The sequence below is a fragment of the Bufo bufo genome, chromosome 9 (assembly GCF_905171765.1).
Source record: "Bufo bufo chromosome 9, aBufBuf1.1, whole genome shotgun sequence".
NCBI classification, from domain to species: domain Eukaryota; kingdom Metazoa; phylum Chordata; class Amphibia; order Anura; family Bufonidae; genus Bufo; species Bufo bufo.
Genome location: NC_053397.1, coordinates 191,626,444 through 191,645,620, shown reverse-complemented (window position 1 = coordinate 191,645,620; position 19,177 = coordinate 191,626,444). Strand labels below are relative to the sequence as shown.

General features: G+C 43.2%; 1 protein-coding gene across 4 annotated transcripts in view; it reads right to left on the bottom strand.

The window, feature by feature from the left end:
• The window catches only part of LOC120979751 (protein transport protein Sec16B-like), a 269,654-nt gene that overhangs the window by 109,250 nt on the left and 141,227 nt on the right, over nt 1-19,177 (bottom strand). For all 4 annotated transcript variants that reach the window (XM_040408708.1, XM_040408707.1, XM_040408709.1 and 1 more), the window contains one exon: nt 13,494-13,611. In XM_040408708.1, the coding sequence (XP_040264642.1) occupies nt 13,494-13,611 (118 nt within the window). The remainder of the gene's footprint in view (nt 1-13,493; nt 13,612-19,177) is intronic.

Below are 19,177 nucleotides of genomic sequence, written 5' to 3'. Positions count from 1 at the left end.
TGATTACCACACCACTGAGGGATCAGGTCATAGCTGCTCTATAGAAAGGTCTATAGGAAGTCAGAGCAGAAGTAGTGATCAGCTGTTGAGAAAGAGGGAGAACGAGAGGCTCCGAAACACATGAAAGATGGTGGAGACAGGGTTAACTAAGCAGTCTGGTGAGGGGTGTAGTAGTCATCACCCTGCAGAGGATCAGCACAGCAGAACTTAGCAATCAGGAGACAAAGATGTGCAACGGAAGTCAAACTTTACGCGCCCTGGAGGTTCAGCGCTTGGCAGTTTCTCAATACAGACACAAACTGGATGCCAAATGCATGTGGTTAAACTTTTAATACGGTCTTCATGAACACGCAGTAGAACCGCAGCTGATACTTCTTTAAAGCAAGAGTAATTTTTTTTATTTTTTTTCAGCCAGTTCAACTGCAAAGGGGCCCAGTGGGGGAGGGGACCCTTCCCAACGATAGTGCCCAGGCTGCACTGCAAAGCTGATGGGGGAGGGGTAAAATAGAGAGCTGGGGTGGAGTTTAGTGATGCAATGGGGCAGCACAGCAGGGGGCCTACAGACATATTTTCGGCTGGGGCCCCAACAATGCCAGATCGACCCCTGGCTATGCCATAATCGTCCAGCTGGGATAGCCCTTTAAATCTAAGGCTTGTTTCACAGATCCGGCAGGCTGTTCTGGCCAGATGAAGCATATTTGCCGGGTTGCGGCCGAATCACCGCCAGTACCCATTATAGTGAATGGGGCCAGACGGAATTCTGGCAGCGCACAATTGCGCCTGGTGGAGATGGATCCGGCAAGCTGTTCAGCCTGCCCGATCTGTGAAACAAGCCTAAGAATCGTTATTGAAATGTGGGGAGGAAATCAGAATACATGGGCGCGCCAGAACACAACGACACGACAAACTCCATGTGTAGTTTGCTTTGGGTGGAATATCTAGACCAGGGATGCCCAGCCTGTGGCCCTCCAGCTATTGCATAACTACAACTCCCAGCTTGCCCTCATAGCTGTAGGTGTTCCAGGCATGATGGAACTTGTAGTTTTGCAACAGCTGGAGGGCTGCAGGTTGGGCATTCCTGATCTAGACCTAATACATACCATATATTCCATGCTAGAGAATAAAATAAGCCGTCAATAACTTGTTGAAATGCATTTAACACCTCATCTAAATGACCGCTACCCTGGCAAAGAACACCAGGAAAATTTAACTGAGCTATTTTACATAAAAGTTAGGCCGCAAAGAAGAGCACCAGGACAGAACTCTTGCAAATCACTAGCAAACAGATGCAAATTGATTCATAGATTAGATCAAAAGTGCTGCTAATGTATTTTGGTCCAAAATGCAGTCACGGAAATGCGTTTGCCTGTGTTATATACTTCTTTTTTTCCCTCCCTAGATGTGCTCTGAAAGCTAATTAATACTGTAAGGAAAAATAAATAGTCAGGTAGCTCCATGTCCCCAACTAACCTATAGACCATGCATATTCAATGCAGAAGCACCGGAGCTGAGCTGCGTACAGTACACATTGTATACGGGCTGCTAATTATTCTCCAGGGTGATTGATACATTTTTCCAGGGGTCAGGTTCTTGCCTGCGGCACTTCTGATGTACATTTTCTGCTCAAAATGCAGGACAGTAAAAATAATAGATTTTTTGTTTAAAAAGGTCAGAGATTAACCCATTAGCATGAACATTCATTTTTTTCCATCACACAGAGAGAGGATACTCCAATGACATTAGAGATTTAATCAATCCAGGCGCAGGAAACAAGCGAGATAATACAAGTCATTCATTTTGTGCATTTAGTAAAAGAGAGAGATGCGGTCGCTGCAACCCGTAAGTCGCAACGCGACTGCTTTGACTTTCTGCACTGTAGCATAATGAAAGCGCGAACTTTGGTTGAACGACATCCAAGATTGCTGTGCAGCCACAGCCATAGCTCAGAAAAATCACAGGCAAGTTGCACCGATTTGCATTGCGGTCTATAAGGGCAAAGTCACATGCTACTTGCAACCAAAGATCCGACTGTGTCCCATGCGCTGTACCAAGGCAAAATGGCAATTTTCATGTCATGCAATACGTCACTGTGCAGCCCCAGCCTTAGGCCTCTTTCACACGACCGTATGGCTTTTTCAGTGTTTTGCGGTCCGTTTTAAACGGATCCGTTGTTCCGTTTTTTGTTTCCGTTGTGTTTCCGTTTCCGTTCTGTTTTTCCGTTCCGTTTTTCCGTATGGCATATACAGTATACAGTAATAACATTGCAGCTGGGCATAACATTTTCAATAGATGGTTCTGCAAAAAACGGAACGGATACGGAAGACATACGGATGCATTTCCGTATGCATTCCGTTTTTTTTGCGGACCCATTGACTTTAATAGAGCCACGGAACGTGATTTGCGGCCAAATATAGGACATGTTCTATCTTTCAACGGAACGGAAAAACGGAAATACGGAAACGGAATGCATACGGAGTACATTCCGTTTTTTTTTGCGGAACCATTAAAATGAATGGTTCCGTATACGGACCGTATACGGAACGCAAAAAAGGCCCGCAAAACGGGAAAAAAAAAACGTTCGTGTGAAAGAGGCCTTACACTTATTCAGCATGTTATGTAGATTAAAGTGGCTGCTTATGAAGACAAGCTCTTTTCTTATGTTTTATTAGGGCATTTGGACATCATGGTGGGTCTCCAGCTTGGGACCTCTCCACCCCCCACCTTGAGTCAGACTGCAGAGCTGATTTGAGCGGGCAGCTCATGTTCTGGTTGGTTCAAGATGCCCTCGTATTAATGTATGGTCATTTATCTGCATGGCCACCATGTGATTCAACATACTTAGCTGGATGCGGCTTCTAGTGATGAGCGAAGTATTGAAAAATTAGATTTGAGTGCTTCGATGAATTTTTCAAAAAAATTCGCTTTGTGGCGAATTACTTCATCATAAAGTGCATTTCTTTGTAATTTGTTGGGGCAATGACAGGGAGCACTGCATGGGATTTTCTTCAAGATCCTCAATCAAGATGGCGGCGGCCGGCTCTTTGCGCTCAAACAGATAAGGTGAGAATGATTTTTTTGATTTTTTACTGCCATTCAAGGAAAATCGATTTGCTACCACGAAGCACAAGGCAATTCGGGTTTGCGTCAAATCGAATTTTCCCTAAAATTCAGATCAAAGTCCACTTTGTAGATTTCGATTTGCTCAACACTAGTGGCTTCCTCTGGCGAGACTTTAAAGAGGACCTTTAACCGATTATTACACTATGAACTAACTATACAGACATGTAGAGCGGCGCCCGGGGATCTCACTGTACTTACTATTATCCCTGGGCGCGGCTCCGTTCTCCCGTTATGCCCTCTGGTATCTCCGTTCCCTAAGTTATGGTAGGCGGAGTCTGCCCTTGTTCTGCTGTAGCGCTGGCCAATCGCATTGCAGAGCTCACAGCCTGGGAGAAAATAACCTCCCAGGCTGTGAGCTCTGCGCTGCGATTGGCCAGAGCTACAGCAGAACAAGGGCTGACTCCGCCTTCCATAACTTAGTGACTGGAATCTCCGCCTACTATAACTTAGTGAGCGGAGATACCGGAGGACATAGCGGGAGAACGGAGCGGCACCTGGGGATAATAGTAAGTGCAGTGAGATCCCCGGGCGCCGCTCTACATGTCTGTATAGTTAGTTCATAGTGTAATAATCGGTGAAAGGTCCTCTTTAAGGGGTATTTTGTTTATTATTGTTTTTTTATTTGTTTTATACTAGGAAATCGTACAATTTTCTAATATACAAGTATTTATATTCTGCATACATACAGTACCTTTCTTACCTATATTTAGAAGAATGGTATAGTCCATGTATCAGTCCTGTGAATGCATTCATGGCCTAACTGAAACATAGTATCAGTCATGTGACTCTCTTTACACACTGATATTCAGTAAGCAGTGTTACATGGCATACATGTGCTGGGTCAGCACACAGGACACATGTATGTCATAAGTAAATGTGACTTGTGTTGGATTCCTGATTTTTATTGTGGTTATTATTGTAGTTACAACCTGCCTGTCCGTAGTAATTTGTAAAATGGCTGCCTGTCGCTACGTGATGTCATGTTGTTAATAAAGTTTAGTGTAAAAAAAAAAGCACACACACATCTGCTTTTCCTTGTCCACCTAAAAATACTGTATCAGTACCCTGCTGCTTCTGTTCCAAAGCTTCCTGGATGCCCCTCGTTTTTGGAGTGGTAAAAAAAAGTTTTTAAAAAAAGGTCCTCACTTTAGTGAACCCCCGCCGCATCCCAACAGTCTGTACTAAAAGGTGTGTCTTGGAAGAAGTGACCAATCAGCCAATCACTGGCCGTAATGGTGACCCACCTCAGCCAGTGATTAGTTGAGTGATCATTCCATGTGTATCGAGAGGGGTAAAGGAAGTAGAGACTCTTGGGAGACCAGGAAATGCTAGAACAGGAGCGGTGGGAGATCTCTAAGGTGACATAATGACTTGTTTTATTATTTTAAACAATTTTGAGACTTTTTCAAAAAAATCTAAGTTCCGTGAGGTGCGGCATGTTGCCCCATCTTGTCGGAAAAAGCAGAACATTTTTTCTTCTCCAGAATCACTGCTGAAGAGCTGCGAGCAATATCAGCCAACATAATCCGACGTGCCCAAAGATGCAGAGACATGAACGGAGATCACTTTAAGCATCTTTTGTGGGGAATAAAAAAACAAAAAAAACAATCCACTTGCTGATTCATCTTGTCATACTATTGCTGGAGGCGGGCTAGTTTTTCGTGGACCACTCTGTAGTAAAGGCAGGACAAATAGGCATTTTTTGAAGTGGTGCTTTTTTCACCCTTGAGGTGCACATTTTTGGGTCAATGGAGTTTTTGTGAAACTGAAACACGATCTGGGTCTGAAAATTTTTCCCCCATTGTCCGATAGACCTCCACTGGTTTGCTGATCTGCCGGAAACAAGGCAAGTGCTAATGTGCGTTTACAATGGTGTTTTTGAATGGCGTTTTGAGCCATTGAATTTTCCTCTATACAGAAGATTTTTGAGGATTTTGGCCCAGCAACCCTAGGTACGGGGCATGCACACAGCAGTGTAGTTTATGCGGATTTTCCACTCTAATTTTTGTGAGGTTTCTGCTTTGCTTCTACACCAAATCTGCACCTAATTCCGGATGTGTTACTTGTGGATTTGCCCTAGATCTCAGCCTTTTGCATTGCATCGGGGGAAATCTGCACTGAAAATCTGCACGCTGCAGATTTCAAAATCCACACCACAGGTCAATTTCCACACCTTGTACATGAGATTTAGAAAATCTCATCTTTGCCAGTCCTGTATTCCACATGAAAATGTGCACGTAATAAGCACCGTGTGCATATGCTGTACCCTAAAGGAGTTCTTCAGCACAAAGTCACTACAGTAAACTCACCATATCTCAGCTTCTTCAAACCCCTGCCATAAATTTGACATGGAAGTGGAGGATAATGGGGATTGGGATGTGATCTGTGCATGTCTACTTAAAACAATGCAAAATTGTAGTTTAATCTAATGCATGATTTTCCTGGTCTGTTGCAAGCAAAATGCAGCCTATCTCTGACTACTAGGTTTTTATATATAACCCAGACATTTTTCACATTACATGTCATTTACAGTTTTTGTCATTTAGTTTCTATTAACATCCGCCCTCTCCATGTAACATTGGATGGTGTATAGGCAGCTCCAGCTTTTGCACCATCACTCACTGCGAAAATTCCCTCACTAAATTTGGGACTAAGGAGTTCTAACTCGTAAACCCTACACCACCTAACAGCAACTTCTTGAAAGACTTCTCTTTTGATATTTTCAGTTCTTGCGTAAGGAGACTTCACATATAGCCTTTAAAAGTAAATTTTAATAGACTGTGTGGAACTGCTCTGATAACTCCTTGAACTTTCAGTCCTCCCAGACGCTTTAAAAACACATCCAGTCTAATTGAACATTGACAGATTATATGACTCAGTTACAAATAAGATGGAAATATGCAGCAAACTGCTGGGGAGTGCGCAGAGGAGGATGGAAGTGGTGCAGCATCCTGCTCCTAGAGTCTCGTATACTGCAAAGTGCAAAAATATAAATTTCATGTCCTGTATACTAGATGGGGCTGGTGTCATCCTCTATATAAAAAGGGGTCAGGAAAATTCTAGAGTCAGCCTGAGTCTAAACCAGTTGATTTCAGCTAGTACAGCCTAGCCTAAGGCTAGAGAGAGGAATCACAAAAATGTGAGGCTGACAGGCAAGCTCTTCCTGGACCTGGAACCGCCCAGGATAGAGTCATAACATCTCCAAAGCGGACCAGATGCAAGAGCGTTGTAGAGAAAGACCTGTAGAGGTGACTAGTCGTACAAAGGACTTTATGGACTCTACGGAACCTGTGTTCAGGAGAAGCCTTCGGTGCCTGAGCACACACCACACAATTTGACCAACCTGTATCACATCCAGGGTGGAAATGTGGATAAGCAACCTGTCAAAGAATGTAGCAGAAGAGTCTGCCTGCGAGGGAGGGGAACATCCTTATTGGTTGCAAGAATATTGCCTGAAGTAAAGTATTACACCTCATGTCTGAAAGCTAAAGTATAAGTCAGTTAAAAAAGTGTGGAGTAAGGAAGATTGCTTAAACCTTCTAAAGAGACACCTTTTTGACCTATGATTATCTGTGCAGCTGTGAGACCTGTAACATCTAATGGATATTGCATTTCTGTGTAACATCAGTCAGTCCCTTACAAGTAAGACCTGTCCTACATTGTCTGCATTTGAATACTTCAGTAAAGAAACTGTTTGCTGCATGGCTGTCTCCTCATCATTGCTTTCTGCACATAATTTGAACTGCAAACAGAGACCCTGCCTCGCACCATAAAACCGTCCACATCAAAGGGAACCTCATCCGCCATCAGGAGGGAGAAGCCCGAAAACCAGATTGTGCCCTGAAGGGAAGAACTGCAGAGCTCTTCCTGTCACTGCACACCAGCCCAGGGAGCTTCAGAACCATGAGTACGACTACTGCTCTCATCTGGTCACCCACAATCTCTCGCTCCCCTGTGGTCCAGATGCTGCATTGGTAGTAATGGCCCGAAAGGTGGTACTCATAGGTCACAGTGGCAGTCTCCCCCTCTGGCTATTCCTGCAGGGCAAGCAGTTGGCAGGAGGGCACACCCTTTCTTCCTTCGGGCCACTCCCTGAAGTTGGGGCTCTTGCCTAGTATTCGTTGTGGTGTTAACTGTTACTCTGGGTGCAGGACAGGTGAATGATGTAATGACTGGTGAATGGTGGAGTCAGTAATCGGGCCAGTTGGTATCAATAAATAAGTCTCTCTTTATTAAAGTGCAGAATGGGAACAGTAGTACATCCGCCAGTTACAAAGCACAGTTCCAAAGTTTGTAACATGATGCGATAGTTCACCAACAGCAGCATATGGACAGTGACGATAATGGAAATTGTAGTTCTCCTTCTCTCTGTGTCTCTCTGCAGAAACACAGACATGCAAAGGGGATCTTGTTTAATTTTTCTGCAGTTCCCGTGCTGAGGGAAGCAGATCTAGGATATGCCAAACCATCTCAAAATGTGGAAGGGTGTGTTAGCAGTGTTCCCTCTCATAGCACCAAAGCCTCTTGACTATTAACATGTTTATATCTTGCTGTCTGAAACTTTCTTGGCTGTAGAAGTCTCAGAAATGGGGATTCTCTGAACTTGGGCCTACTGTAGCTCTGAGAAGCTTCCACATGTAGGTCTTCACTGTAGCACAGCTAAAACTCAACTGTACTGACTCTAACTAATCAGGAGGCAGACTCAGGTCCATCTCCTGGCAACCTAATACAGTAAGCCAAGCTGTTAACCATTAATTGTCCATACATTGCTATTAGGTACACAAACACAACAACTCACAACATTTTAAGGGATATTCCCAACTCAGACAACAGGGGCATATCGCTAGTATATGCCCCCATTGTCTGATAGGTGCAAGTCCCACCTCTGGGACCTGCACTTATCTCATAAACCGAGCCTGCAAAGTGAAGGAGGGCGCCCTTAATTTCTATGGGACCGCTGGCTCGGCTATTTACGTCGGATTCGTTGAAGTGAAAGGAAACAGTGGCTGCGCCAGCGCGGTGCACCCTCCTTATCTTTGCAGGCTTGGTTTACGAGATAAGTGCGGTTCCAAAGGTGGGACCCGCACCTATCAGACAATGGGGGCATATACTAGCGATATACCCCCATTGTCTGAGATGGGAATACCTCTTTACCTCAATAATATGATATTACAGCAATAAAACCTTTGAAATAACCCTACTGGGGTACTGCACATACACACAGTCATATATACATTGTATATATATTTTATATTTAGAAGGTTGACGGTACTACAGTACCTCCTTCTGGCACTGACTTCTGATAATGGAACTACCCCTGAACAGATGATAGGAATGGGTGTGGCATGTCATATCTATACCAATCAGCTAGTTATGGCCTATTCTTAGTAAAGGTTAGACGGCCCCTTTAAATAGGAAGAAATGGACATACACTAAGGACCCTTACACTTGTATGGACATCGTATTATGGCTGTGATCATGAGGTCTTATAGGGCAATTTAAAATAAAAGGGAGGAGATTTTTTCAGACCCATGATAGACACCAATGTGCGGAACTGGGGATCTGCCTAGAGGACATGCCAGATGTTCGCATATTGGCGGATCTTTGGACTGAAGGGCAAAGAAATCCGGCTGAAGGTCCCTTCACCAATCTAAGGCCGCCATCTACTAAGTATCCACCGGTGAATGAAAATTCACCTCTAGATATCTTCCTTGAAGTAGTCACCAGTGAACTGCGTCACCTGGAAAACAACATGCCCCCTCATCATAACATCTCGGCACAAGAATTAGAAGGACTACTGTCCCTGGAGAAGGACGATTCGATTGTGATAAAGCCCTCAGACAAGGTTGGAAATATAGTAGTCTTTCATAAGTCCCACTATATTACTATGTGTGTAAGCTTATTGGGGGACAAGGAATGTTATCATATTTTACAGGAGAAGAGAGCCTTACCAAAATCTTGAAGGAAGCCAAATCTCTACATCTGATTAATCAGGCTGAATTTGATTACTTACTTCCACGTCGTCCGATCCTGGCCTGTTTTTACAGCTTACCGAAGATCCACAAAGGACATGACCCTCTGAGGGGAAGACTGATTGTGTCGGGCATAGGCAGCCTCACACAAAATATTAGCGTATATGTGGATGCCATCTTACGCCCGTTTGTGATGGCTCTACCATCCTATGTACGCAACACGATGGATGTCCTTCAGAGGATTATTGGTATTGTCCTAGAGGATGATGTGCTATTAGAAAGTCTTGATGCAGAAGCGCTGTATAAGGGGTTCAAGCTATATATTACTTCCTTTAAGAAAGACGAGTCCACTGTAAAAGCCACACTGAGTTTGTACTGACACTACTAGAGTTTATCCTACAACACGTGTTCATCTTTAATGGTAAAATCTTCCACCAGCTCAGGGGTGTCGCCATGGGGAGCCCATGTGCCCTGACATTCGTGAATTTATACCTGGGCTGGGGGAAGAAAGAATGCGTTTTTGGTGAACATCTGGATGAATGGTCGTCATGTATCCAGCTGTGGCTGCGTTACATCGACGACATTCTGATCCTGTGGAAAGGTGAGGCGTCACAATTTGAGACCTTTTTCAGACAACTGAACATTAATAATGTTGGGTTGACATTCACCTCCACAGTGGACCCTTGCCAGATTACATTCCTTGACTTACTTATTACTAAGCATACTGATGGGCATCTTATGACAAAGATGTACCGTAGGCCAATTGCGACCAATAATCTATTACAGTGGGGTAGCTGTCATCCGCTAGCATTATGCAGAGGTATACCTAAGGGACAATATATTAGAGCTAGGAGGAATTTCTCAGAGTCATTGGACATGCTGCTGATAGTCTCACAAGCAGATTCAAGGCCCGGGGCTATCCTCACTTCATCCTTGGGAATGCATATCACCATGCACGCTGCGCTGACCATAACACTTTATTGGTCCCCAAGGAGAGGAGTACGGAGGAGAACGTAACCAAAATGATCGGTACTTTTGATGCTGGCCACAATGAGGTCAAGGAAATCATTAATCGGTACTGGTGTATTCTACGCATGGATCCCGACCTTGCGCAATTGGTGGTGGATGCCCCCTCTATTACATATCGGAGGGGTAAAAATATTAGGGACCGGCTGGTCCACAGCTTCCTCCCTTCTCCACAGGTCTGCACCTGGTTTCCTCCTAAACCTCAAGGCACTTTTAGGTGCAGCGGATGCATCGCGTGCGGCTCGATACGGGTATAACCTTTTCCAGTTCAGTGACCCGGCAAAAATATATTGGGTCAAAAAGTAGAGAAACACTAATTCCAGCAATAGTAATAACCGTTACAAAAAGTATACTTTAATAATAATCCTACACATATGACGTACAAAACACATCTACTAAAGTAGAACTACCAATCACTAGGTTAACCACTGATGGGTGGGGAAGCTATCCCTACATTTACACCCTAATCTAAAACTCAGCCCAGGGACGGCCCCTAATGGTGGGGACTCCCTGTCCTCGAACCTGGGCTAGCAAACTCCTAATACAACCCTAGGGTAGTAATGACATATAGGGTACTCGCCTAGTGGTAGACTACAGGATAAACACATTAACATACACACATATAGATGGACTTTGTATACAGCCCTATTGATGCAAGCGCTGATCAAAGGTACAAAGTACATCAAAGAATCCAAAATTAAAACACACCCTAAATGGATAATACAATAAATACAATAATTACATCAAAAAACTCCAACGCGTTTCCCCCACGGTGTGGGATCATCAGGGGGTAGGTAAAGATAGATAGTTGAATTGATATCATAGAAAACAGAGACCCATATTATAATGCGAACTCCGTAAAACGGGTGTAGATCACCGATAATGGTACATCGGTGTCACTTATTAATCCATAATTAATGAAAGGACCAACATATGATAATAATAAGAGGAGGAGGGAGCCTCCACCCATCAGTGGTTAACCTAGTGATTGGTAGTTCTACTTTAGTAGATGTGTTTTGTACGTCATATGTGTAGGATTATTATTAAAGTATACTTTTTGTAAGGGTTATCATTAAACATATTAGACAGATGCCACATGGAGGAGATCTGGACAATAGATTATTGAGAAAAGAACTTGAATGGATTTTCCGGATGTACACGGAGGCTCCAAAAGGCTTGAATGAACGCAGCAGCTTTTCCTGCTTCATAGAACAATAATAGCGTATTTATGCAGTCGGCTTTTGACATTATTCCCTGAACATCTGGGCGGATGATTATAATGTCTTAAGTGCAACAATAATGATGTCTCAAGTGCAATAATTTCCTAAGTGCACCTGGTGACTATATTCAATATATGTCACACAATATGACTGTCCCTATGATTTATTACATCTTTAAGTGGCCTTAGATGTCACAGTGTGTCTTATCACACGGTTAGAGCGGCACTTGGTCACAATTTACATAACTCATTTAGATCTTGAGTTTGCACCAGGGTTCTAATCGATGGTGTCTAATGTAGGTGTTATATTCGTATTACTGTCCCATGCCCTCGCATATGTATACTTGCCCCTGGAAGGCTCTTTCAGCCGTCTAGAGATCCCCCATTTTAATGTATTTGAGTGAATAGCTGCAGAACACTAACAGCACTTTGCGATCGCGATACGGGCCGTATTCTCCTGACACGCCCCCTTCCCTGATTGGAGGCTGGAGACAGCGCCTATCCTCCTAATCACAGGGTTTCCTTATTTAACCAGTGGGAGTCGGCGGCGCACGTACGGCCATCACAGCGCCGCTGATGCTGGTACTGACACGTGCCGGCTCCTTTCACTTACAGTCAGACACTTTAGTTTATGCCTTTGCTCCTGATGAAGTGTCCTGCTCAAAGGGACACAGAAACGCGTTGAGCATACCTAGGGCTTTACACTCTGACAATAGTGCTGGTGGAATCATCAGTAAGAGCAGCGACAGAACTTTTGAGGGTCAGCAGAATAGCCATGCTAGAGCTTTATTAGGTGCTGTACTCTCTTGTCTTACCCTGTGCGCCTCTCATACACTCTGTCCATTTTTACTAGAGGATTAAAAACCGTGACATTCCCTCACCTGGACAAGAGTGACAGTAGTGGTACGACTATATCGCTGAGATATTGGGATATATACCCATTTTAAGCGAATAGCGTGTGTCTCTGTAGTAACGCATGGTAGATACCACAGGACTAATTCCGGATGTTCAGTGGTTGTTTAAAGTACCATTGGGAACCTGGTCAAAGCAGAGAATTTGCACTTTGTAGGCATAGATAAGTATTGCTAAAATCCGTATGCATACCTCCTGCTCTGACCATGCTTTGTGCCTATTAGACTGAATACACATCTGAATCTAATTTAGACACTAGTCCCGATTCGCCTGTTCATTTGGTGACTTCAGTAAAGCAACATTAGCCAAGTGATTTTATTATAATTGTTCTCAATAAAGATTTATTTTGTTATTTTTAACATTTTTAGGAAGAAATGGACATACACTAAGGACCCTTAAGCTAGTTTCACACTAGTGGCAGAGGAGTCCGGCAGGCTGTTCCGGCGGGTGAACAGCCTGTCGGATCCGTCCTGCCGCTAGTTCACGTGTGCCCCCGGAGGCAGCACGGCAACGCACGAAGAGAGGCAGCCGGCCTAAAAGTACGACATGCAGTACTTTTAGTCCGGCTGCCTCTTGCCGTGCCGCCTCCGGAACTCCGCCCCGCCCTCATTATAATCAATGGGGACGGAGCGGAAGTCCGGGGGCACACGTGAACTAGCGGCCGGACGGATCCGACAGGCTGTTCACCCGCCAGAACAGCCTGCTGGAGTCCCCTAGAGCTAATGTAAAAAGTACCCTTACACTTGTATGGACATCGTATTATGGCTGTGATAATGAGGTCTTATAGGGCAATTTAAAGGCATCTATTATATCTGTTGCAGCCAGAACTGCTGTCTTTACTACCCTTCTGATATAGATCCTTCACATATCATTCACACTGGGCTGGTGTCAGCACTCGGGCAAACCAGGGCAGATGCCAGGGCCCACTGGGCTTTGGTAGCTCATGGTGATCTGGACAAACAAGCTAGATGCCAGGGATCGGTAGATAGGGAAAATACTTTGAATATTATGTCCAAAGACTCAAATATCTCTGAAACCAATCGTAAATTTACACTATGTATAATATTAGCACCAGTGAAATATGGAGAATGTCAGAGATATATCTTAATGACTCTCTATAGAAATAAACTGCGGTGAAAACCCATTCTATTCAGCTGACACCTACAGTAAGTATACTCCATAAATAAAACACAGGCCTGCAAGCGCTCATTCTCTATGCATAGTGTATTAAGAACATAACTTACCTAGGTTGTCCCCCATGGTGATAATAGCACGATGGTTCACCTCAGGATCGGACATCTGGTTGGACAGCATTACAGCCAAATGAGGTCTCCAGTCTCCCCACTTTTTATCTCCACTGCACTGTTTTATGGAGAATTATAATGAAATATTAGAAGCAAATACTGTAGTCTGGACAAACAGGGATGATAGACATAAAATCTAGTATACAACACTGGGCCCATGCAGAGAACCTTCCAGCTTCACACCATGTCGGATGGTCCAGTGCTTACAGTAAGACCTGACAAGATTGAGGTGGATCTGCCATGCTTGGCCACATTTGAAACATGGTCTTACATCTCACAATCTGTATGAAGCACCCTGAAAGAGGCATGCTGTAGGATGAAATAAAACAGGATCAATATTTTCAGGAGAACGTCACTTTTATCCTCCATTCCCCAGCATGGAGGTTCAATACCCACCAAAAAAAAAATTTCACCCTATATAATCAGTAACTATAGATCCATGAGTTGTTGACTTCTCTCTGCAGTATGGGAGAAGCAATCAGAAGATCACATGTTTAAAGGGCTTCTGTCACCCCCCATTTAGCAATTTTCAGTATCTGACATTAGCTATTTGCTAATGTCAGTTGAGTCCATATATATCACTCTTACCTCTCTCTGTGCTGTAATTTCTTTAAAAATCTTACTTTTATAATATGCTAATTACTTCCCTACCAGCAACTTGGGCGGTTACTTGCTGGTAGCTGCCGCATCCTCGGACTATAAACACGCCCCCCACGCTCGCTTGCCCGCTCCTTCATCAGTGCGCCTGCGCCGATGACGTCAGCCTACACCTGGAAAAGCGTCCTTCTCTCAGAGCGCCTACGATGAATGAAGACCTGTACGGCGCAGGCGCGGGATTTCATGGGCAGACAGGGCCAACGGAAGGAGGAGAGCGCTCGTTGGCCCTGTCTATCAAGTGGAGGAGGGGGCGTGTTTATAGTCCGAGGATGCGGCGGCTACCAGCAAGTAACTGCCCAAGTTGCTGGTAGTGAAGTAATTAGCATATTATAAAAGTATGATTTTTTAAAGAAATTACAGCACAGAGCGAGGTAAGAGTGATATATATGGGCTCAACTGACATTAGCAAATAGCTAATGTCCGATACTGAAAATTGCTAAATGGGGGATGACAGAAGCCCTTTAAGTCTCCTATTGGGGATCTTGAAAAAAAAAATAGGTCAAAAATGTTTTCACAAGATTGGAAAAATATTTACAGAATCTTTAAAAAAGATTCAAAAATATATATAGATATTAATATAAATATTTCCCAATATTAAAAATAAAAACTAAAGAAACAAAAATATAAAGATCGCAGGCATCGCCATGTCCCTGAATGACTAAACTATTAAAATATAAACATTCTTATCCTGCAGGGTGAATGCCATAATGGAAAAAAAATCTAAATGGCTGATTCACTATTTTTTGTTGCTTCACCTCCCAAAAAAATGGGAGTGATGAAAACGTCACATACACTCCAAAATGGTATCAATAAAAACAAAAGATTTCCGCACAAAAAATGAGCCCCCAAACAGCTACGTAGACATAAAATAAATATAAAAAGTTGTAGGGGGTCAGAATATGGCAATGCAAATAAAAAATTAACCCTGCACAGTCTGCCTGTGTCAGATGGCGCAGAGAGACACCTCCCAACTGGTAACACTCGTGTCAACCTTCATTGCAAACTGCTAGTAATTCAGAACTTCTAGCAGGAATAATAAGGAAATGGTACACCATAAAGTCATAAGAATAGATGCTCCAGAATTGTTATTACATGGGGAATGCAAGCAGTTACTAAAACATATATGTCAGGAGAAGACACAGGTCCTCTTTAGGTTAACTATGTCCTTGCCTATACAGTTTGGGGCAAAAAGAATGCAAGGGACGGATATTGTGTCACACTAGATCCTGTATTCCTCACTTCGAAAAGATGGTCAATGCTCTATTTTAGCCAGTTTTTGGAAGTAGAAAGTTTAAAAAAGTGACCTTTTTGTTTTCTAAGGAATGTATGTTCTTCAAATGACCATGGGAACCTTTTGGCTTTACTTCTACTGAGTTTACCATCTGTGCTCCAATGTACTTTAAGAAACAACTGTGTTATCCACGGTAACCTGCCAAGTAACTGTAATTAAGGAGCATTTTCATCACCTTGGGGTTTTTCAAAATGTGGTGCCTGGTTCACACACATGTTCTTTAATTTGCCTTATTTAAGTCCAGAACTCTTAAGTATCTACATCATTTATTTATTATAATTTTTTTTTTTTTAATGGAATCTATAGCCAAAGGTTTATATGATCATGATCACAAGTGAAAACAGATGCATTTCTTCTAAACATTCATACAGATATATATTTCAGAACATGTTTCCATATCCTTCCTGCCAGGCCCTTCAATGTGATTGTCTAGGAAGGTCACTCATGTAAAGGACAAAGAAAAAATAAACAGTCACAGCTTGTTCTGCTTATCTTTGTAGAGTCATGAAGGACCCTGCCAGCTGCCATATTAAAAAAAATGGCATGAGGGGGGAGAAAAACACTGACAAGGACACTGGTGAAAAGTGGCACACAGGAAATAGTGTGACATCACCTTGGTTGAGGCTTGGTTGTCATCTTGAGTGGAGATACCGGCAGGAGCCTCATTTGGCAAAAAAAATGGATGGATGAAATACCACTGCAAGGAGCAGTATTTTGTCCAAAAGCAAACTGGTATTCACACCAGAAACCTGCCAGAAACCATTAGAAGGAATTGGATCCGTCAGATGCCACCGGTTTCCAACATATGCCAGATACGGTGATTCCTGTATTCTATTCTATGCAAAAACAGAATACTAGAATTTGGTTGCATATGTGACTTCAAATAGCTATTGGCCGAATTACTGTAGCAGCTTTTGCTCACAACCGCCCAACATATGCACGAGCCCTCGGCTACGTCGAGCATAAATGTGTTGTGAATAGGGAGATGAGAATAAGGTGCTGCTACACACCTTTGGCAGAGGCACATCTCCTTGTCAAGCATGTCAAAATCCAGTCGCCTGATCCTTTTTTCCCCAACATTTACCATTTAGGGAACATTGGGTCACGGGACACACCCGTACAGATTACATGGATTGACTGACAATCTAATGTGTAAGGCCAGCTTTAGATTCTGCTCACAGGCCCATTATTACAATTATTGTTTGGGTTTCATTTTCGACCATTTTTTTGCATAAAGTAGAAATGCATATGTTGGCATTTCTATAGATTTATATGAGAATAATATTAATCAAAAGAGTGTCTGCTTTCAATATTACCAATTTTTGTTAAAGGGGTTGTCTCAATGGGGGATTGTTTATAGGTGCGGGTCCCACCGCTGGGACCTGCACTTACAGTTGCAAGAAAAAGTATGTGAACCCTTTGGAATGATATGGATTTCTGCACAAATTGGTCATAAAATGTGATTTGATCTTCATCTAAGTCACAACAATAGACAATCACAGTCTTCTTAAACTAATAACACACAAAGAATTAAATGTTACCATGTTTTTATTGAACACACCATGTAAACATTCACAGTGCAGGTGGAAAAAGTATGTGAACCCCTAGACTAATGACATCTCCAAGTGCTAATTGGAGTGAGGTCTCAGCCAACTGGAGTCCAATCAATGAGATGAGATTAGAGGTGTTGGTTACAATTGCCCTGCCCTATAAAAAACACACACCAGCTCTTGGTTTGCTTTTCACAAGAAGCATTGCCTGATGTGAATGATGCCTCGCACAAAAGAGCTCTCAGAAGACCTACGATTAAGAATCGTTGACTTGCTCAAAGCTGGAAAGGATTATAAAAGTATCTCCAAAAGCACTGCTGTTCATCAGTCCACGGTAAGACAAATTTTCTATAAATGGAGAAAGTTCTGCACTGCTTCTACTCTCCCTAGGAGTGGCCGTCCTGTAAAGATGACTGCAGAGCACAGCGCAGACTGCTCAATGAGGTGAAGAAGAATCCTAGAGTGTCAGCTAAAGACTTACAAAAGTCTCTGGCATATGCTAACATCCCTGTTAGCGAATCTATGATACGTAAAACACTAAACAAGAATGGATTTCATGGGAGGATACCACAGAGGAAGCCACTGCTGTCCAAAAAAAACATTGCTGCACATTTACAGTTTTTACAAGAGCACCTGGATGTTCCACAGCAGTACTGGCAAAAGAAACCAAAGTTGAGTTTCATCTGGACAGATGAAACCAAAGTTGAGTTGTTTGGAAGAAACACAGAACACTATGTGTGGAGAAAAAGAGGCACAGGACACCAACATCAAAACCTCATCCTAACTATGAAGTATGGTGGTGGCGGCATCATGGTTTGGGGGCTGCTTTGCTGCATCAGGGCCTGGACGGATTGCTATCATCGAAGGAAAAATGAATTCCCAAGTTTATCAAGACATTTTGCAGGAGAACTTAAGGCCATCTGTTCACCAGCTGAAGCTCAACAGATCATGGGTGTTGCAACAGGACAACGACCCAAAGCGTAGAAGTAAATAAACAACAGAATGGCTTAAACAGAAGAAAATACGCCTTCTGGAGTGGCCCAGTCAGAGTCCTGACCTCAACCCCATTGAGATGCTGTGGCATGACTTTAAGAAAGCAATTCACACCAGATATCCCAAGAATATGGCTGAACTGAAACAGTTCTGTAAAGAGGAATGATCAAGAATTACTCCTGACCGTTGTGCACGTCTGATCTGCAACTACAGGAAACGTTTGGTTGAAGTTATTGCTGCCAAAGGAGGTTCAACCAATTAAATCCAAGGGTTCACATACTTTTTCCACCTGCACTGTGAATGTTTACATGGTGTGTTCAATAAAAACATGGTAACATTTAATTCTTTGTGTATTATTAGTTTGAGCAGACTGTGATTGTCCATTGTTGTGACTTAGATGAAGATCAGATCACATTTTATGACCAATTTGTGCAGAAATCCATATCATTCCAAAGGGTTCACATACTTTTTCTTGCAACTGTATATAGAGAACAGAGCCCTGAAAGTGATGCAGCCACCCTCCATTCATTTTCTATGGGGCCACCGCAAATAGCCGAACTCTGGCTCGGCTATTTCAGTAAGGCCTATAGAAGTAAATGGGAGCAGTGGCCGGTCATGTGCGGTGCACTCCCCATTCACTTCTATAGGTAGAGTGCTTAGTGGCGGCCTGACCGGAGTCCTCCAGCCACCACTTTGCGGGTCTCCATTCCCGATATAGGTGTGGGTCCGCTGAGACCCACACCTATGATACAATGGGGGCACATCTTATTGATATGCCCCCATTGTCTGAGATGAGACAACCCCTTTAAACGCAATGAATAACTTGAGTTTTCCATATATTTTACACCAGAAGTCAATGAGAAGACACTCTTGTTCTGAATTCTTTCTATTATATTTGCGGGGTGGAGGATCCATTTAGTGGATTCATCAAAATAAAAGGTTTCCATACACCTTCAATAGCTGTCGGCACGACATCTGTCTCTCCCAACTTTCCTATACAAAAAACACACCCAACCTAGTACATGTTTTTACTTAGAAGGGAGGAGAAAGCCAGAAACATCTGCCATAGGGTACGGCCCAACATTAAGAAGTCATGCCCTGGATCCCCATTCACTATAATGGGATCCGGCGGT